The sequence below is a fragment of the Oryctolagus cuniculus genome, chromosome 4, assembly GCF_051225735.1.
Source record: "Oryctolagus cuniculus isolate XC-2025 breed Fujian yellow rabbit chromosome 4, ASM5122573v1, whole genome shotgun sequence".
NCBI classification, from domain to species: Eukaryota; Metazoa; Chordata; class Mammalia; order Lagomorpha; family Leporidae; genus Oryctolagus; species Oryctolagus cuniculus.
The window spans coordinates 96,170,384-96,191,268 of record NC_142870.1 but is presented as its reverse complement, the minus strand read 5'-3'; the positions used below and the strand labels follow the sequence as shown (position 1 = coordinate 96,191,268).

Sequence of the window (20,885 nt, the reverse complement as noted above, 5' to 3'; positions counted from 1 at the left end):
ACACAGAAACCAAGGTTCTAATCTTGAAATCAGCTGAGACACATGAAAAGTGGTTTTCTAAAGAGTACTCCTATCAATTTTATTATTCCCAAAATAAATGGGGAAAATCATTTTCTCAAGGACAATCAGATCTTTGTATAACCTTGAATCCTATATCCCAATTTCATTTTTAAAAAGATTTATTTATTTATTTGAAAGTCAGAGTTACATAGAGAGAGGAAGACAAAGAGAGACAGATCTTCCATCCACTGGTTTACTCCCCAGACAGCCACAATGGCCAGGGCTGAGTCAGGCCAAAGCCAGGAGCCAGGAGCTTCTTCCAGGTCTCCCATGTGGGTAGCATGGGCCCAAGTGCTTGGGCCATCTTCTACTGCTTTCCCAGGCCATTAGCAGGGAACCAGATAAGAAGTGGAGCAGCTGGGATGCAAACCAACGCCCACATGGGATATGGGCATCGCAGGCGGCAGCTTTCCCTGCTGCGCCACAGCGCCGGCCCCTTGTGTACCCCAATTTCTATTCGGTTTCCTCCAGCTCCTCTGCAGAAGACGCCATGTGTGTTGACTTGTATGGGGGTTGGATCTTTACCATTCTTTTGTATGCTGTGCATCCAGCCTGCTTGACGGGAGGAGGAAAACCCAACTCACAGGAGAAAAAACAGGAGTCAAGAAAAAAATAACAATAACATGTATTTAAAAACAGACTTCTCCAGTTGGCATTTTAAATGGAATCGCTAACAGTGAACTCCAACCCTCTATATTGAGTTTCTTTTGTTTCTGGGGTCCTCTTGCAGCTTTAATTCTTGAAACTCAGGCGGCAGCACCAGACGTCAAATCCCCAAAGGGAGAGGTATTAGTAAACCTTATGCTGGTCATTCTTGTCTGAATGCAAACGGACAAATTTCTTATACCCTCTTATTCATTTCATGATGATCATTAGAAAAAAAATTAGGACAAACTTGTATAATGCAAATAAACACACACAAAAAAACCCTGCTGATAATAAATATCGCTGATTCACTTATTTTTAACAAAGTCCAATTTTATTCACTCTTAATATCCTTGGAGTCCGTTATATACCTTCTGCACCGATGCTTGTTTCAGTAGCTGTTTGATACCTGAAGAAAGAATGGACAAATGACCACATTAGAAAACATGTGCCTTCTGTGGCATTTGGAGAACATGTTTATGAAGAGACTCACAAAGGACCTTCTGACAACCATGGATCTGAATTAAACAAACAAAAACTACCAGTCTCCAACTTCATGGGCTATCCCACACATTCCCGTGTGACCCACAGGTCCCTGTGGCTTTCTGTGTCTCTGGCCCACAAAGCCACAAAGCCTGTGGGATCAAAGAGAGAAAACTCTTCAGCTAAGTCTTCCACTGCTTCTTCCTTGTTCTCTTTTCAGCGTTTACCACACTCCTTTCTTTCACTATTTAAGTTCCCCAGTTGGGCCCTCTTTTCAACCAGTCCTCACAGGCATCTCCCCCATGGCTCTCACGCAGCTGCTCTGTAGCTCATCTTCGCTTTAAGTTGGGTCCACCTCGTTTGTTACAAGTGATTCTGTTTCCCCCCATGCACCATACCACTTCCTAGGTTTCCAAGTCTAGTTTACACGGCCTTTGTAACACAGCAACAGGAGATTTTAAACACTGCCTTTACAAAGACGGTCAAGTCCATTCCTATTCTTGTGTTCCGTTAGTGCTAATGGTTGATGTCTCACGTCCCTGCAGGGTTTATGGCCACCTTATTCTCATACACACACGCGCACTCATTACACCCCGTACCTTCTCTGGTTTCCTGTGTTAACTGTTCTTTTGGAAAATCTACATCAAAAGTGATTATCAAAGAGCCCTTGATGTTGTTGTTGTCGAAGTTGGGAAGGCCTTCCCCTTTCTTCCACAGTTTGGCTCCTGGCCTGGTGACCTTATCCCGGGAAATATGCACCTGGAAAGCAAAAGGGAGACTTGAGGAGGACGGGTCCACTTGGGATATATCACACAGCTTCTAGCGGGCGCTTGTGCACAGACTAGTGTCACAGCTCAGCAAAGACAGAATGAAGGGACAAGTGAAACAGGACATGAGAGTCAAAGAAAGAAGGTTTTAAAAAAGACAAAGAAAAAATCAACACATGAACAAGTGAAGAAGTCACACTTTCGCCAATGGAAACTGTAAGGACATGACTACCAAAGGCTGTGCCACCAACGCAGAACAGCTGAAGGCCTGTGGCTGTCGCTGCTTGGCGGGCAGCAGTGACCTAAGGCAGGAAGGCAGAGCAAAAGCATCAAAGGGTTCCCTGTGGTTCTAAATAACTGAAATGGCCAAAAGCATCTCAAGAGCCACCCAGGGGAGGCTTTGCAAGAATAGAAAACGGGAAGGTTGGTCCGTTTACCTTGTGACCATCCAAGTGAGTGATATCCATCTCAAAGCCGACCAGAGACTCGACCAGTGAGACTGTCACATTTGTGTACAAATCGTCTCCTCTCCTTTCAAATATCGGGTGCCTAAAAACACAAGGTAAAAATGATTAACTTCCATTTTTTTCTCCAGGAACACTGAACAAGTTGTTAGAAACATCTTAGAGAAAGATAAACATTGCTCTCTCAAACAATAAGCATTTATTGGAGATGCCTTTGTGCAGTATTAAGCAAGACAATGAAGTCACATATCAGACGCTACAGTTAGGTGCTCTCAATCAGAAGCCAAAGCGTACAACTGGAAGGACTGTCATTAGAAAATGGAAAAGAGAGAGTGACAACTCCTGGCAGTGGCGGCTGGGGGATGGGCAACAGGAATGGTGGCTGTGGTGGTTTCTGAGCTGCCTCGAGAGGCAGATGAGGTGTGTGCAAGGTGAGGGAAATTCTGCAGAGCCAAGGACTTGAGAAGTTACCAGGCTTATTCCAGGAGCAGCGCATGGGCCAGTGTCTCTGGGAAGTGATGAGAAAGACAAGGTCGGGAAGGAAGGCTGGGGGAGATCACAGGGACTAAGGACAGTGGTGAGGGACAGGTCTCAGGCAGTGGAAGGCCGTTCCTCCAGATGCCAGCGGGAACCCTGTTCCAGCAGATCTTTAGATCAGAGGCTTCACTGATTTCCAAGGTGGTAACAAGAGAGGATAAACAAGAAAGCCCGAGGCCCAGGAAGCAGTACTTTGTGCTTAGGGAAAAGTCCCCCATTCTTTCACGGTGCCAGAGATCCTCAGCTAAAATTTCAGTTCTCCTTGACTTTTATTCTTGTTTGCTTCTCTTTTACAAGTCCTTACTTGTTCTATCAATTTTTTTCCTTAAGACATCTTTTGGACTTGTAAGTCCTAAGTAAATAATAAAGGGGGCTCAATCCTGGGGTCCAACCCCACATTTTCAGTACTGTTCAAGAGTTACAAAGACTCGTTCAGGGCACGGAACAGAGAAGAACACTGGATGCTCTGATGCCTGCGGAAAGCAGGGGCTAGAGAAGCCTCTGGAACTAGGTCACTTACTTGACAACCTTGATTCGGAACCGTAAGTCTCCAGGCTCCCCGTCCACATGAGGCTCGCCTAGTCAGAACAGATGACAGCATACCGTAAGTCACACAAGTCGAATACCACAAATCTATTTGGCAGCTGAGAGAATTCTTTTAAGCCACCACCTTGGCATTGATTCTGTCAAGTTTATCTGTGAAGGAAGTGTCTCTGCCCGGTTACAGCGTTTCAGATTACTAGTGAAGATAAGATCACTTTGTGCCTCAGGCATGGTAATAAATAACTTGACCTATTTCTCAAACAAAGAATGATTCATTGATGCCCTGAACCTGAAGTCTGAAAGCTTTTATCCTTTTAGAGTTTTAAATTTGAGCCCAAAGGTACAGTCTGGCAGCGAATCTTCTTTCACTGTCAAGTTAAAATTAATCCATAAAGGTCTGGACACTTTAAATTCTGGTGAAATTGAGGCCACCTGATAGTAACTTTTGGGCATGATATTTGAAGGACAAATAGTAATGACACCGCCTCAGGTGACTAACCGTGATGGTCAGAAAAGATTCTCCATGTGTGGTGAATTTTATATGCATTCACTACGAGGCCATTAGGATATGGGGTGAGACAAATATTCGTAAGTGGAGAGCAGAAAGTTATGATCATAAAACATCAGTATCAATATCCCACCTTCTCCAATAAAGGGGTACTCCATGCCATCTCTCACTCCAGGTTCTATTTCTACTTCCAGAGTTCGTTCTTCATTCACTAGTCTAAGACAAAGAGAATTTAAGAAGAAAAACAAAATGAAGATACAAATGAAAACCCAAGATACAGATAATTAAAGTGTTATCTATGTTATCAGGACTTTTTCTTGGAAGACTACAGTGTACCTCTCCTCTGCAAAGACCTCTGAAATCCACTTACACCTTCTAAATGTCCAAACTTAGGGCAGAACTACTATATAGTACACAAACACATAAGACTGCTCTGCTATGCAAGCAGGAAGAAAATGAAACCTCAGCACTTGGTAAGTCTACTCAGACATAGACAGCACTGCTTACTGTTTCAGAAACATTAAAGATACGCATATTCTGAAGAAACACTTCTGGAAAAAGTTAAAATGTCCATTCCTGCTCTATCCTTCGGTAGAACATGGTAAGGGGAGTGAGAAAGAGCTGGGGATGGACCACTGACGCCTCATTAGACAAAAGCGATTACTCGAGTGTTTCTTGGCGGAACCAAGAAGATGCTTCACTTACTTGACGTTAGGGCACTCATCGCAGACCACCTCCTGGGTCATCTGGAAGCGCCCTGGGCCCAGCTGGGTGGTCCGCATCTCTTGCCGACAGTTGCACTTCCGTTTGCCGGGAGCCTGCCTTGCCACAGGTTTGTTTCTAACTACCTAAGAAGTGCATAAACAACATCAGCTTCACTGTCTTTGGGGACCTCAGCCAACCAGGGCTCTGGCCACTGGCTGGACCTGGAGCTGCCCCTTCCCAGACAAGCCATCCCTCAGAGAGACCAAGAGCTCACAGGACTCCCTGGGGAGCACAAACAGGAATGAGGCAAACACATATTTAAATGACTCAAATTCTGAAGTTTGAGAGGTAAAGAGAGAGCGGAGTAGGGAAGAAGAGACCCAGAGTAAGGTTTATAATGTCAGCACTTGTGAGCCCGACTGCGGTAGTTACAGAATTACATCTGCTGAAATCGAGGCCTTGTAAAGCACAACCCCTGAAGAACAACCACAGCCTTCAGGGCTGGTGTGCGGCTGCCGTCTGATCCCAATGAAGACAGCTCCTTGTTCTAGGTAACCCGACCCTGGCCTGTTTTCCAGTGCTATCTCCATTCAGATACCTTAACACATAGCAAACACATAGCTGCCATCTCTTTGTAGCTGACTGCAATCAAACACTCTGATCTCTCGAGGTGTGTGAAATTAATATAGGGGCTAATGCTGTGGCATAGTGGATAAAGCTGCCGCCTGCAGGGTTGGAATCCCATATGGGCACCAGTTTGAGTCCCGGCTGCTCCATTTCCCATCCAGCTCTCTGATATGGCCTGGGAAAGCAGTAGAAGATGGCCCAAGCCCTTGGGCCCCTGCACCTGCGTGGGAGACCCAGAAGCTCCTGGCTCCTGGCTTCGGATGGGCCCAACTCCAGCCACTGCAGCCATTTAGGGGGTAAACCAGCAGATGGAAGACATCTTTCTCTCTCTCTGCCTCTCTATAACTCTGCCTTTCAAATAATAATTTTTTTAAAAAAAGATATATATGTGAAGAAGTACATCCCTGTTTTTGCCTGTTTAATTAGTCAAACACCTAATCACGAGGTGCACGCATACTCACGCAGCAGCATGACACCAATGCTTGGAGCAGTCCCTTAAGGATTACCAGTGTATGAAAGCCCGGGTCAGCAGAATAAAGCCTAACAATGATAGGAATTAGAGCAAATACTTTACAGCACTTATTACATACCAAGCAATGCTCTAAAAACTTTTACATATTCACCTAATCTTCACGGCAACCTTGTGAGGTAGGTACTGTTATCTCCATTTTACAGACCAGGTGGCAGGTCCAAGGTCACATAACTAATACATGGCAGGACCACAGTTCCAAACAAAGCAGACTACTTGCAAAGTCCATGCTTCTAATCATACCCTATCTCTTAAGGTAATCGTTTCTTAAAACATTTTTAAATAGTAAGGGTATTCACATTTTTCCCATGATTATATTACAAAGGGGGGGGGGCATTCACTGTAAAAAGTAATATACATGGGTATTTTAAAAAGTCCAGGGAAAAATGGAACTAAAAGTTAAGTTTTTTGCTGAAAAAAAATTTTTAAATTCAAGCATAGCTTTTTTCATAATATAAATTCTCCATGAACTTTTTAAGACCTTTTGTATGGATGGATGGCTTTAAAATATTTTATACCAGAATACACTTATCTTTTCATACAATTTTTCAGGAACTTTTAATTTTTTTTCTTTGAGAAGCAGACAGAGAGACAAAGAGCTAGAGAAAGGGAGGAAGATGGTGATAGAGACAGAAGAGAGAGGTCCCATCCACTGGTTCACTCCCCACAGTGGCCAGAACTGGGCCAAGCTGAAGACAGGAGCAGCCTTTCATGTGGGTGGCAGGAACTACCTGAGCCATCACTGCTGCCTCCCAGAGTCTGCATCAGGAAGAAGCTGGAATTAGGCAAAGAGCTGGGGCTCCAACTCAGGTACTGCTTTATGGGACATGAGTGTCTTAACCACTAGGCCAAACATCCACCCCTCCACAACTTTCTGAACTATTTTTGTATTTTGCGTATTAACAAAAACTGAAGAACAGCAGGTTAGGAAAGGAAGGTGGAAGTTAATTAGGCTCCACTGTTTCTCCTACCTAAACAACCTCTTCAATGTGTGGAGAAGACCTAAGAAATTGTAATGCCCCTTTCTTCTATCCTGCGGTCTGAACAACAGTATTACGAGCCAGTCACATCTTCTTTGACTAGCTAGCTCTCTTTCAAATGTTCAGAGCAACAGTCACAACTAAGAAGATGTTCCTTGTCAAGATGGCACAGAAGCTAGGCTGCCAGCTCTTCCAAAATCCTAGAAAAACTACAAGGAAACACAGGTTCCAGGAAACAGTCACAGAGATGTCACGAGAACATCCCAGAGTTAGTATGTGGGTCGGGTAGTGCCTACACCCCAGTCAGGGCAGCAAGACGATACTAGCAAAAAGCAGTTGGAGTTCTGCATTGGCCTCTTCCGAACTGCTTTGGGACAAGTACTATTTGCACCACTCCACAGAAAACCCTAGACACCAAACAAAATACTGAAAGGACAGACAGACACAACACAGTCAAAACCACTGAGCAAAGACTCACCCCAACATGCTCTACAGGGAAAGATACTGTTGATGTCCATATGGGAATGAGCTCAAAGGCCAGAATAACTAAACCCTGTCCCCCAAGACAATAAACTGGGTTACACATATATTTTAAGCACATGTACTAGAGAAAACAGATCAAGAACCTAAACAAGCATGACAATGCATAAGGAGGTAAGGAAGACAAAAACAACATGAAACAGTAAGAAATAATAGAGCCAGGCCCAGAAGATAATGAATGGCATCCCTCTTCGACAAAATAAAAACCAAAATGGTATTACTCAAGCATGCATGTATGTGTGTGTATATATATACATATATAAAATACATATATATATAATAGAACAAACAAGAATAAGGACAAAATTCAGGATAGCAATTATGTCAGAAGAGAGGAAAAGGAACAGGATAAGAAAACAGCATGTAGGGCGATTAAGTCATGGATCTCGGTTTAGTTTTTGGTCTTGGTTGTGAGTTGTTAAACAATGATAACAGTGTATCATGATCCAAGGATTATGATTAACTCAATTCTGGGCATCTGATCACTCTTCTTCACCTTTTACAAGACAGAGAACATAGGGGCCAGCACTGTGGCGTAGTGGGTAAAGCTGCTGCCTACAGTGCTGGCATTTCATATGGGCAACAGTTCGAGTCCCAGCTGCTCTACTTCCAATCCAGCTCTCTGCTATGGCCTGGGAAAGCAGTGGAGGATGGCCAAAGCCCCTGGGCCCCTGCACCCGTGTGGGAGACCTGGATGAAGCTCCAGGCTTTGGATTGGCCCAGCTCTGGCTGTTGTGATTATTTGGGGAGTGAATCAGCAGACAGAAGACCTCTTTCTCTCTCTCTGCTTCTGCTTTTCAAATAAATAAATAAATCTTTAAAAAAAAGTTTAAAAAAAGACAGAGAAGGTATATAGAAACTTATTAGATTCAGTAAAAAACGAGTTATGGGAGTCATAATGAACTTACTTCCACAAAATTTCCTGCATATACTTCTTCCAAAGTGACTTCTAGATCTACAATAATATCGCTTCCTCTTGGAATATTTCTGTCTTGTTGACGAGGGGTTCCTCCAAACATGAAACCAAAATCTCCAAAGAAGCTAGAGAAAAATGTGAAATCATCAGGAAAAGTACTCAGAGTTTACATCTCGAAATTATTCAGGCTTCTTCACATTTTGTTTCCTACCAATGTAAAATTTTCAACTTTTTCAAAACATTGCAGTCATACAATTTTTAATTTACACAATATCAGCTTCAATGCCCTCCTTACCACAAAAAAACTTAGGTTTTAATACAATCTGGCCCATGCACATGGTACAGCATACACTGTCAATGAATTCAATGCTGAACTCAATTGATGAAATAATTACTAGTACTAAGTACTCATTAAATCTTGGGTATGCAGTTAAATAAGCTAAAAAATTATCACTCTTAGTAAAATTGTAGTCCTTGAGGAAAAGAAAGTTCTGACCTCTTTATAAGATCAAAATTAATTTTTCTAAGTAACAAATGTACCACTTTGAGATTGATACAGTGAACTTTAGTTGTATAGGTGCTCTAATCTTAATGTTAATTTTTGGTGTTGGTATGGTTTGAATATTTATCCCCCTGAGCTTAGGGGTTGAGTCCCTCAAGTCTTATGTTAATATACCAGTTGTGGTGTTCAGAGGTGGGACCTTTGGGAAGTGACTGAGTTGGGTCATTACAGTAGAGCCCTCATGATTAAACCCTGGTGACTTTGTGAGACCACACAGGGGCTGGTGCCGAGGGCACAGCAGGTAAAACTGCCACCTGCAGTGCTGGCATCCCATATGGGTGCCGGTTCAAGATCCAGCTGCTCCACGTCTGATCCAGCTCCCTGCTATGGCCTGGGAAAGCAGTGGAAGATGGTCCAAGTGCTTGAGCCCCTGCACCCATGTGGGAGACCTGGAAGATGCTACCGGCTTCTGGCTTCGGATCAGCACAGCTCCAGCCATTATGGCCATTTGGGGAGTGAACCAGCGGATGGAAGACCTCTCTCTCTGCCTCTGCCTCTCTAACTCTACCTTTCAAATAAATAAATATTAAAAAAAAAAATACCACACCAACGTGACAGATACACAGGCTTCCTGCCACTGAGTCCTGAGCTCCAAATGTAAGAGCACCATCATGGGAGGCTGAACCAATGGGGACAGCTTGCGCTCAGACTGTGAACCTCCAGAACAGTAGCCAAAATAAATCTTCTTTATAAAGTTAGGTTGCCTCATATTTTTTGTTACACTAACAAAAAACTGACCAATACAGGTTGTTATACAGAAGTTTCAGATATTAGCACAGTGAAGATGACGACTATATAGCTCCTTTCTTCACCAACCAACCCTGGTGAATAGAGTCCCTAAACCTTAGACAGTGAGGAGGGAGGACAGGGTGGTGGTGGCAGGAGTAGTTTTTTCTTTCTGGCATCCCTTGGTACCATTATGAATAGCCAATGGGAACAAGCACTTGCTTAGTAGGACACAACAATCATGTCAATCCTGGTGGAGAGAAAGTCATCCTAGTCACATTTCTTAGACATATACATCTTTATCAGTCCTAAAATCTACTGTCCTCCCCAAATACTAAATGGGAGAAGCTAGTGTATGCAACAAGGATCTTACTTCTTCTTTTTTTTTTTTTTTTTTTTTTTGACAGGCAGAGTGGACAGTGAGAGAGAGAGACAGAGAGAGAAAGGTCTTCCTTTGCCGTTGGTTCACCCTCCAATGGCCGCCGCTGCAGCCGGCGCACCGCGCTGATCCGTTGGCAGGAGCCAGGATCCAGGTGCTTTTCCTGGTCTCCCATGGGGTGCAGGGCCCAAGCACCTGGGCCATCCTCCACTGCACTCCCTGGCCATAGCAGAGAGCTGGCCTGGAAGAGGGGCAACCGGGACAGAATCCGGCGCCCCAACCGGGACTAGAACCCGGTGTGCCGGCGCCGCAAGGTGGAGGATTAGCCTATTGAGCCACGGCGCCGGCCCAAGGATCTTACTTCTTTTAGAAAGTTTCACAGAACCCTGAGAATCTGAAGAAAGCAATGAAATTTCTCTCCATAAAAATGCAAATTCAAACATCTTTTTTTATAACTTCAGATCTGAAACCCAAGATTAAGATCTCCTGGTACAGGCATCATCAAACAAATCAGAGTTTAAAAAGCGGTTAGGAGAAGTGTTTATTATTCCAGCCATCAGGACTCCCAGAAATGTGTGCACGCCAGGAAATGAGCAACCTCTACCCTAATTCCTTCCCACAATGCTTGTTATCATCAGCGTCCCCTTCTGGTTGACAGGAAAAAGGCAGCTCTGGGTATGGCAGTGGGAATGTTTTCTTTTTTTCTTTCTGCTTATGAGAAAAATTTTGCTTAATGTTCAGAGATTCCAAGCTAGCAAACAGGTGATGATGGACTGGTTTCTGGCATCTATCACCCAAAACTGTCAGGGTTGATTTAACTGATATGGTTAGCTATATGGACAGCCTTCTTGGTGCCATCTCTCTTCCTCAAGTTTGTGAAACAACTGTCTTCCCCCAAGGGGGATGATAACTGATCTTCAAAAGCTTTTGAACTAGGGAGTACGGATAACTTTTTTTAATAAACACTAAGTGATCCACTCTCAGACACGAATGCTTGGCAAATGGGCAGATCACTCACTGTGAAAATATGTCTCCATGGGAGCTCTGATGACCATCTTTTAGTCCTTCCTCACCATAGGTGTCATACTGTTTCCGTTTCTCACTGTCTGACAGAACCTGGGGATAAAAGCCGGCAGAAGAAAAGATCATGAGTTGTTAATATTCAGCTAAGGTTCGTTCACATGCATGTTTTTTGTTTTTTGACTCTGACACTGTAACTAAGATTTTAGGGAAATGTAGTTTTCATTATGCATGCTATTAAAGCCTGTTTATACATTATTTTCCCTAACAGACTAAATTATTGGTATATTGTCCATTCCACATTGTCCGATTCATGTTTTTAGTTTTATATTATCAAACCTCAGACTCACTCAACAATTATATCTGAGATTAGGGATGTGGCTGTGAAAGTCCAGGTGGAAACAGGTAGATGGATCCCTCTTCCCATGCAGTTTGAATCCAGTGCTTAGGCTGTTAACCAGCATGCTGTATTATCTTTCTAAACTATACACCAGGACACGCCCATGACAGATTGTCACCAGTGACAGAGCAATAAATCAGAACAGATCCCACATGTCCACACCATCCACAATCCCCCACACATGTGAGGGGACTGGCACATTGAGTCAGATGCCAGGCCTTCCAGAGCAGGTCTATATTCTGTATTTCCACATTCTGGTATATGTAGAAACCCATTTTCAAAGAATGTTATCTGCCTTTTTCACGTATATTAAATTTACAATATCTTAAGGCTGAACCAGAGAGAGATGAGTAAGGGACACTGCTCTATGAAAGTTGCTCAAGGTCAGTTTCACTGTGGAAGAAGAATTTTCTAAGTTTTAATGGTTTTAGAAAACTATATTCACATTGATGGCTAGAAGCCTTTGCATTGAGTCTACTATTTCTATGAAACTAAAGAATGTATAAACAAAGGAAGTTTCCATACTCTTTAAAATTTGCACATATATACCTTTGAAAATAAAAATTTTTAAATCTTTCTTTAATATACATAAACTTTTATTTAGATAAAAGGCTGAAGGGAAAGTTATTTTTTGAAGATTTATTTATTTATTTGAAAGTCAGAGTTACACAGAGAGAGAAGGAGAGGCAGAGAGAGAGGTCTTCCATCCACTGGTTCACTCCCAATTGGCCACAATGGCTGCAACTGGGCCAATCCAAAGCCAGGAACCAGGAGTTTCTTCCGGGTCTCCCACATGGATGTAGGGGCCTAAGGACTTGGAACATCTTCTACTGCTTTCCCAGGCCACAGTAGAGAGCTGGATTGGGATAGGAGCAGCTGGAACTCGAACCAGTGTCCATGAGATGCCAGCACTGCAGGTGACGGCTTTACCTACTATGCTACAGCGCCAGCCTTGGGAAAGTTATTTTAAACCCACATGTGGCCGGTGCCACGGCTCACTAGGCTAATCCTTCGCCTTGCGGTGCCGGCACACCGGGTTCTAGTCCCGGTCAGGGCACCGGATTCTGTCCCGGTTGCCCCTCTTCCAGGCCAGCTCTCTGCTGTGGCCTAGGAAAGCAGTGGAGGATGGCCCAAGTGCTTGGGCCCTGCACCCCATGGGAGACCAGGATAAGTACCTGGCTCCTGCCATTGGATCAGCGCAGTGCACCAGCTGCGGCGGCCATTGGAGGGTGAACCAACGGCAAAGGAAGACCTTTCTTTCTGTCTCTCTCTCACTGTCCACTCTGCCTGTCAAAAAATAAAATAAAAAAATAAATAAATAAAATTTGAACTAGGGACATGAAAGGTTGTTACAGTTAATAAACTGCAATTTCATCAATGATCTATGATCATTGGGGGTCAGGGATAAAGAATATAGTAGATTCTTCAGACAGCAAGCTAATTCAGCTTCCCTAGAAAATATTTGAGTGCTTGGTTCCTACCAAACAACAGAATATTCATGAGAAATACAGCACAAAATATGGAATCCGTATAATCAACAAGAAATAAAACAGTACACAGTACCCGGGCCATCAACCCTCTTCAGTGTATTCAGGGGCCCCGAGTTAAGAACTTGTGTCCTAAAAGATCCCTGAGGGTATGAAGGAAGACTCCAGCAGCTCCAGGGCTCACCTGGGTGTTAGTCATTGCTTCAGTTCAGCAGTTCCTTTCATATAGGGGTAGGGGATGACCAGCCTGTAGGCTGTGTAAAGTTAGTGAAATCATTTGGTCTGATCCCACCAGACCAAATTCAATAAATTCAAATAAATCTATGGCAGGCTCATTTTTAAGCTGATGGTTTTATATGGCCTGTGAATGTTGTTATAAATATCCAAATGGCCCTTTGCAGAAAAAAGGTTCCCCATCTCTGAAGAGGGCTTAGGATTCCTTCTTCTTTTTTAAGATATATGTATTTATTTGAAAAGCAGAATGGCAGAGAGAGGGAGACAGGGAAAGAGAAAGATCTTCCATCTGTCAGTTTACTCCCCAAATAGCCTAGGCCAGGTCAAAGCCATAAGAGAGGAACTCCATCTGGGCCTACCACAATACCAAGCCCAGGATTCCTTCCTTTTGAGTTCTTTGTACTACTGAAATATTCGGGGGAGATTTGCTTTCAGCTTTCTCAGTATGAAGGAATTTCAACTTGAATTCAAGAGTTTTAGCTTGGCCGGCACCAAGGCTCACTAGGCTAATCCACTGCCCAGGGTGCCGGCACCCTGGGTTCTAGTCCTGGTTGGGGTGCCAGATTCTGTCCCGGTTGCTCCTCTTCCAGTCCAGCTCTCTGCTGTGGCCCAGGAAGGCAGAGGAGGATGGCCCAAGTGCTCAGGCCCTACATCCACATGGAGGAACAGGAGGAAGCACCTGGCTCGTGGCTTCGGTTTGGCGTGGTGCGCCGGCCATAGCGGCCATTTGGGGGGTGAACCAATGGAAAAAGGAAGACCTTTCTCTCTTTCTCTCACTGTCTAACTCTGCCTGACCAAAAAAAAAAAAAAAAAAAAAAAAGAGTTTTAGCTTGATGACTTCTGGAGTTAATTTTTTTGTGTGACTTTTTTTTTTTAAAGATTTATTTATTTGGGCCGGCGCCATGGCTCACTAGGCTAATCCTCCGCCTAGCGGCGCCGGCACACGAGGTTCTAGTCCTGGTCGGGGCGCTGGATTCTATCCTGGTTGCCCCTCTTCCAGGCCAGCTCTCTGCTGTGGCCAGGGAGTGCAGTGGAGGATGGCCCAAGTGCTTGGGCCCTGCACCCCATGGGAGACCAGGAAAAGCACCTGGCTCCTGGCTCCTGCCATCGGATCAGCGCTGTGCGCCGGCCGCAGCGCGCTGGCCGCGGCGGCCATTGGAGGGTGAACCAACAGCAAAGGAAGACATTTCTCTCTGTCTCTCTCACTGTCCACTCTGTCAAAAAAAAAAAAAAAAAAAGATTTATTTATTTGAAAGTCAGAGTTACACAGAGAGAGGAGCGGCAGAGAGACAGAGAGAGAGGTCTTCCATCCGATGGTTCACTCCCCAATTGGCCAAAATGGCTGGAGCTGTGCTGATCCGAAGCCAGGAGCCAGGAGCTTCCTCCAGGTCTCCCACATGGGTACAGGGGCCCAAGGGGTTGGGCCATCCTCCACTGCCTTCCTGGGCCATAGCAGAGAGCTGGATCGGAAGTGGAGCAGCCAGGTCTCCAACTGGCGCTTCAGGGCAGGGCGTTAACCCACTGCGCCACAGCGCCAACCCCTTGTGTGGGTTTTTTTTAAAAAACAAGAATGAAAGTAGACCCAGCTCTACTATATTTCACGGTGTTCTAGTGATGATTAAATAAGATGAAACACATGAAAATGTTTTGACCTCTAGATTAGAGGTTGAAAAGTCAAACTATGACTGCATTTTATTCTATCTGCATAAGAAAGAAATTTAGGGGCTGGCATTGCGCAGTGGCAAGCCACCACCTGCAATACCTGCATCCTACAACAGAGCGCCTGTTTTGAGTCCCAGCTGCTTCATTTCTGATCCAATTCCCTGCTAATGTGTCTGGGACAACAGCAGGTGACAGTCCAAGTACCTTGGCCCCTACCACCTGTTGGGGAGACTGGGATGTAGTTCCTGGTTTCTGGCTTCAGCTTGGACCAGTCCTGGCTGTTGCAGCCATTTTGGAGTGAACCAGCATATGCAAGATTTCTCTCTGTCTCTACTCACTGTCACTTTGCTTTTCAAAGAATGAATCTTAAAAAAAAAAAAAAAAAAGGAATTGATCAAGCTGCCAAAATTTTTACAATCTGGAGAATTTATACAAAAACCTGTATGTATGATTTCTTTTATAAAATTAGATCTGGCAACAGTGTTTGCATGTATATATGGCAAAAACTAGCTGGGCTGAGTAACTTCTACTCCCTTGAAATGGGACAAAAAGGCTTTAGTTAGTCCTCATCAATCCTCACTGTTCCCAAGGACGCAGACCATCCATTGTCCTATGTCATCTTACCCCTGCCCTGCGTTACGTCCTTCTGGTTCAAATGGGCATGGGCATTTGCAACTCTCACATAAGAGTTGTTTCAATCTGGCTCTAGCTCCCAATTCATTGATCAATAGATCAGTTAGTCTACTTATCAATATCTCAATTTTACTCACATTTATTCATTATTTTTAAACATTATTCTCCTTATTAAAATAAATAACATGAAAAAGGCAGGAGATGGTATCCACTAACATGAGTGTAAAATCTACTAAAAGTAGCATCAAATATCACTTTCATCTATTGCTTATTTTTAAAACCAGAAGTGACCGAAAGAGAGTGTTTCTGTGCTATGTGCTATTTATCTTTTTTCCTGACTTACCTCATAAGCAGCACCCAGATCCTGGAATTTCTCCTGGGCTCGTGGATCATCAGGGTTCCGATCAGGATGAAGCTGCAGGGCTAGTTTCCTATAGGCCTTCTTAATATCCTTTATTGAGGCACTTCGAGGTACCCCCAAAATCTTATAGAAATCACGCCTGAGAAGGGTGGAGAGTATTTCATTAAAGAGTTATGTCTTACACTTGTACTTTTAAAAATTATTCTCCAATTTTTAAATTAATTTTTAATCCATCACAGACTTATTGTCTTATTTTTAAAATATTTTTATTTGTTTATTTGAGAGGCAGAGAAAGAGAGAGAGAGAGAGAGAGAACACGCTCCCATTTGTTGGTTCACTCCCTAAATGCCCACAATGGCTGGGCTGAGTCACAACTAAGCCAGGAGCCGGGATTGCAATCCGAGTCTCCCACATGGGTGGCAAGAATTCAACTGAGCCATCACTGTTGCCTCCCAGGGTTAGCAGTGGCAAGAAGCTGGAGCCAGGAATTGCAACTGGGAATCGAACCCAGGTACTCTGATGTGGGATGTGGGCATTTTTACCATTAAGCTAAATGGTGGTCCCTATTCCTTACAGTTTTCAAAAGTGAACAGCTCCTCCCTGCACCCACTCCCATTACATTTAGGTTTGTTTCTGAGCAAAGTACAAAATTGAAGGTATATGTGACACACACATACTCTATACACAAAAAGAATGATTAAAATAGAACACATCAGAATGTGTAAGGAGTCTTACATTTTGAAAGGATCACAATGGTAGGCTATGGACTTTTTGGACAATGTTAGATTATCTGCAACACTTGCGGTACTCCCCTTTTAGAAATTCAGACAAGAGTGGGGCCGGCGCTGTGGTATAGTGGGTAAAGCTGCCACCTGTAGTGCTGGCATCCCTTATGGGCGCAGGTTCAAGTCCTGGCTGCTCCACTTCCAATCCAGCTCTCTGCTATGGCCTGAGAAAGCAGTAGAAGATGGCCCAAGTCCTTGGGCTCCTGCACTCATGTGAGAGACCTGGAAGAAGCTCCTGGCTTCGGATCAGCACAGCTCTAGCTGTTGTGGTCAATTGGGGAATGAACCAGTGGATAGAAGACCTCTCTCTCTGCCTCTCCTTCTCTGTGTAACTCTGACTTCCAAATAAATAAATAAATCTTTTTATTTAAAAAAATTTCAGACAAAAAACCAATTTTTTATTTTATGGTCAGACATTGTATTGGGATGATAACCATATATCAAATTAACTCTCCCTTTTACCCCTATTTTGGTTCCAAATGACTTTTGACTATTTCTAAAAGTCAAATAACCTCCAATTTTCATTATTCAAAAAAATAATGTCACATAAATGTCCTAAAAGTATTGCTCTTGGCATTGTTAAGGTGATTGAAGTTAACTTTAGAGGTTAAAACAGAAGTTACACTAAATCCAAATATAACTCTAAAGAGAGAATAACATTCATCTGGATGCATGAATTATGGTGTGTTTTGCTGAAAGGGAAAGACTATCAATCTTGCATTTATTCCTAGTAGTTACTGCAGTTTGTCTAAGTCAAGCCTTTATTACAGACATGGCTAAAGCCTATATACAGAAACCTTTATGTCTCTGCAGCTGTGAACACGCATAGGGTATGAAGTGGTACAAAAGATGGCCATCTACTGAACTTACTGCTAGGAATTGTGCTAGAGTGCAATCAATTGTAAAGGGGAACTTTGTAAGTAGTGGTAACGGAAAGGTATAATAAACTTTCAGGGATCACACCTGGCCCATTGAAAAGACCAACAAATATTCCTTGAATGAAATAAGAATGCTTGAGGCTGATGTTCTGGTGCAGTGGGTAAAGCCACTGCCTGTGACACTGGCAAGCCATAAAGGTGCTGGTTCAAGTCCTGGCTGCCCCACTTCCCATCCAGCTTCCTGCTAATGTACCTGGAAAATCATCAGAAAATGGCCCAAGTTGTTGGGCCCTTATACCCATGTGGGAGCCCCAGAATAATCTCCTGGCTTTGATTTAGCCCAGCCCTGGCCATTGCGGTCATTTGGGGAGTGAGCCAGCAGATGGAAGATCTCTCTCTCTCTCTCTCTCTCTGTAACTCTTTCAAACAAAATAAATCCTAAAATCATGTTGCAAATTAAAAAAAAAAATGCCCACAAACATCTGCTCCTTCTGCCACAGTCATTTGAGCCATCAAAATTTGCTCTAAAAATATTTTCTCAGTAACAGAGACGGCAAAGTTATTCACAACAGCCATAAAGATTTAGCAGTAACAGTCATTTTATTGTTTTATTTAAAATATGTATTTGAGAGAAAGAGGGAGAAAGAGAATGAGAGAGAGCAAGTGTTTCCATTTGCTGGGTCACTGTTTGAAGGCTTGCCAACAGCTGAAGTTGGGGCAGGGCTGCGGCTAGGCGCTGGGGACTCAACCTAGTCTCCCATGTGAATGGCAAGGACTCAATAATAATTTGAGGCAGCCTCTACTGCCTTCCAGGGTCCACACTGATGGGAGGTTAGAACTGGGATCTGGAGCCACACATTAAACTCAGGCACTGCAATGGTAGATGGGGCCTTCTTAACTGCTAAGTCAAACGCCCGCTCTCAACTAAGAATTTTAGGGGCCAGCATTTTGGTGCAGCAGAGTAAGCTGCCAGGAGCAAAACTGGTATCCCATATCGGAGTGCCACATGGGAAACCTGGATGGAGTTCCAGGCTCCTGGTTTCCACCTGACCAGCCTGGGCTGCTGTGGCCACTTGGGGACTGAGCCAGCACATGGAAAATCTTACACTGCCATTCACGTGAATAACTACATGTTTTTAATTGATAATTTAAAAATACACCAGGGAAAAACGCTCAGGATGTCAAGCTCCTGATGATGCATGACAGAATATTTTTTTTTAAATTTCAACAGTTCTTGATTACACTTTAGGAAATAAAATCATTTAATTATTTCATGTGTTAGTTTTTAAAATGATCACCCAGAGGGATTCCATGAGTCTTAATTATGGGTGTTCTTCCTCTAATCTCAGAATGTATACTTCACATCTCTTGAGATAAGAACCAAACAAACAAAAGAAATGCTAAAATTCATAGCAAAAGGGCTAACAGTATGAGTGGGACTTACTTAGAAGGTACTTGATATGAAAATGGTTAAATGGCAGCTCAAAAAACGCAGGAAAAAGATGGCTGGTATAGCTCAGTGTCAACATTATAGTCAGGAGGAGCCCTTACCAAGAACGACGATTTAAAGCACCAGTAGCAACGGTAGTTATAACAACATTACAGTGCTCAAGAGCTGCCTGTATGAATAACCAAAATTCAAAGCTCCACTAGTAACAATATTTATACTGATGTTTTATTAAACACCTTACTTGCTACTTTAAGTGTAAAAATTACTAACAAAAACATACTAAGGAAAAAAATCAGAAAGCACTATCTAGAAGTTAACTTCTCAGAAACTGAAGATGTTTAAAAGGAAAAACGACAACAAAGTCATTTTAAAATCTTTTAAGAGATTAAGAAGCACTTAAGGTCCTACCAGGTAGTACCTTCCCATTTAAAATAACCTCTAAATTGCTAGAAACTGAGGTCTGCTCTTCCTTGCATCCCAAAATACGACCCTGGCACACCACTTCCTGGGTTGCCAGGTTTTTAGGGTCCTGTTAAAGCCTGGGAGGACCCTCAAGAGCTCACCTGTTCCTAGTGCATGCCTAAGGGTAGCACATTATTATTCTCATGTTAGAGACGAGGACTTAGCTGGGTCCTTCGAGGTTACAGAGTTCACAAGCGTAGGCTAGAATCCCAGTTCACCACCTGTTGGAGAACTTCTCTTCCCGCTCAAAAGCCAAGCCAGCTTCTCCAGAATGTACCATGGAGAGAGACAGCGGGGCATGAGGACGGCTTAGGCTGACCGGCTCCGAAGCTGGGAACTACAAGGCTCTCCAACGGATCCGTCTGCTTCCTCGACCCCAATTCCTTCAGCCCCTGCAGCTTTCCCACTGCTCTGCTCACTCGGCCCGGCATGACGACCCTCTCACTTTAATGCCAGCCTCCCCGTGGTTCCTTGCAGGCTCCGTTTTTCGGTTCAGTAGGGCACAGCGACTCACCTCTTAAATCTCTGCCTGGCAGTCACCGCCGGGCGCCCCCTTCCCTCTCTAGCACCCGGCGACACTGCTTCCGCTCACAGCCCCCTTCTCCCCCTCAAACTCACTCCGCCCCCCAAACGCCGTCTTTGGCACTGCATCCAACTCCCACTCCTCCGGGCGAATTTAGCTTTATGGAGCCTTTGGATCTAAAGCCCCTCACGGGGATCACGCACAGCTCTCTCCCCGACCCATTAGCCTGTCCCACGCTACCAACTCACGGCCGTCCCGCGGCGATGCCCTCTCGCCACTCCCTCATCTGGCAAAGCCGCTTCTCCTACCGCCCCCTCAGTGCCCACCCTGCCGCTTCCCAGCGAAGGCTGACGCTCCAACCCCGGGCCCGCGGGTGCCAGTTCCTCACCCGGCGATCACGGCCCCGATGAAGTACAGCAGCAACAGGCAGAAGGTGCCCAGGTTCTGCGGGGCCATGGTTCCTCCACGCCGGACCCTGGCCCAAGCACTCCTCACAGCTTCCTCTGCCGCCGCGTCTGCTCACCAGCCCACGCGGCCCTGTGAGGCCGTCTTACGCCGGGGGCCCTCTCGCTCGGCCCGCAGAGACAGCTGGCTTGCCCCCCTCCCGGCCAGACCACTTCCCGGGAGTCCGAGTCCCGGCGAGAGAAGCCCCCAGCAAGCGAGAGCCAATCACTGGCCAGGACATCACACGCGGCCGGCACCTCAGGGCCAATCAGCACAGTACACTTCACCTCCGAGGCGGTGCGCGCAGCCAGTTACGCTTCAGAACTGCAGCCTCAGCTCCCGGCCAATTAGAAGAGGAGACGTCAGAGGACCGCGCCGCCGCAGGAGGCTCCCCGGTCTCCCCGGGGTCGTAGAAATCACGTAAAAGGCGGAGGGTGGGACCTAGAGAGGGCACCTGCGATACAGGACCCAATCGCCCGCCTCCTCGGACTTCCCACCAATCACGAGGCTCCTCCAGCAGCACTGGCCAATTGTGGGAGGGAGATTTTATCTCGGTTCGAACTCTTGGAATTTCA

The 20,885-nt window shown here is 44.7% G+C and overlaps 1 protein-coding gene across 1 annotated transcript; it reads right to left on the bottom strand.

Annotated features, from left to right (window-relative positions):
- Window positions 1–668: 668 nt before the first annotated feature.
- Window positions 669–20,526, bottom strand: DNAJB11 (DnaJ heat shock protein family (Hsp40) member B11). Its single transcript, XM_002716458.6, has 10 exons — window positions 20,255–20,526; window positions 15,751–15,907; window positions 10,990–11,087; window positions 8,297–8,429; window positions 4,713–4,855; window positions 4,141–4,223; window positions 3,477–3,534; window positions 2,393–2,504; window positions 1,788–1,947; window positions 669–1,114 (listed from the first exon to the last, which is right to left on the bottom strand). Exons 1-10 carry the CDS (start codon window positions 20,320–20,322, stop codon window positions 1,050–1,052), a joined length of 1,077 nt encoding a protein of 358 aa, XP_002716504.1. The 5' UTR covers window positions 20,323–20,526; the 3' UTR covers window positions 669–1,049.
- Window positions 20,527–20,885: the final 359 nt, after the last annotated feature.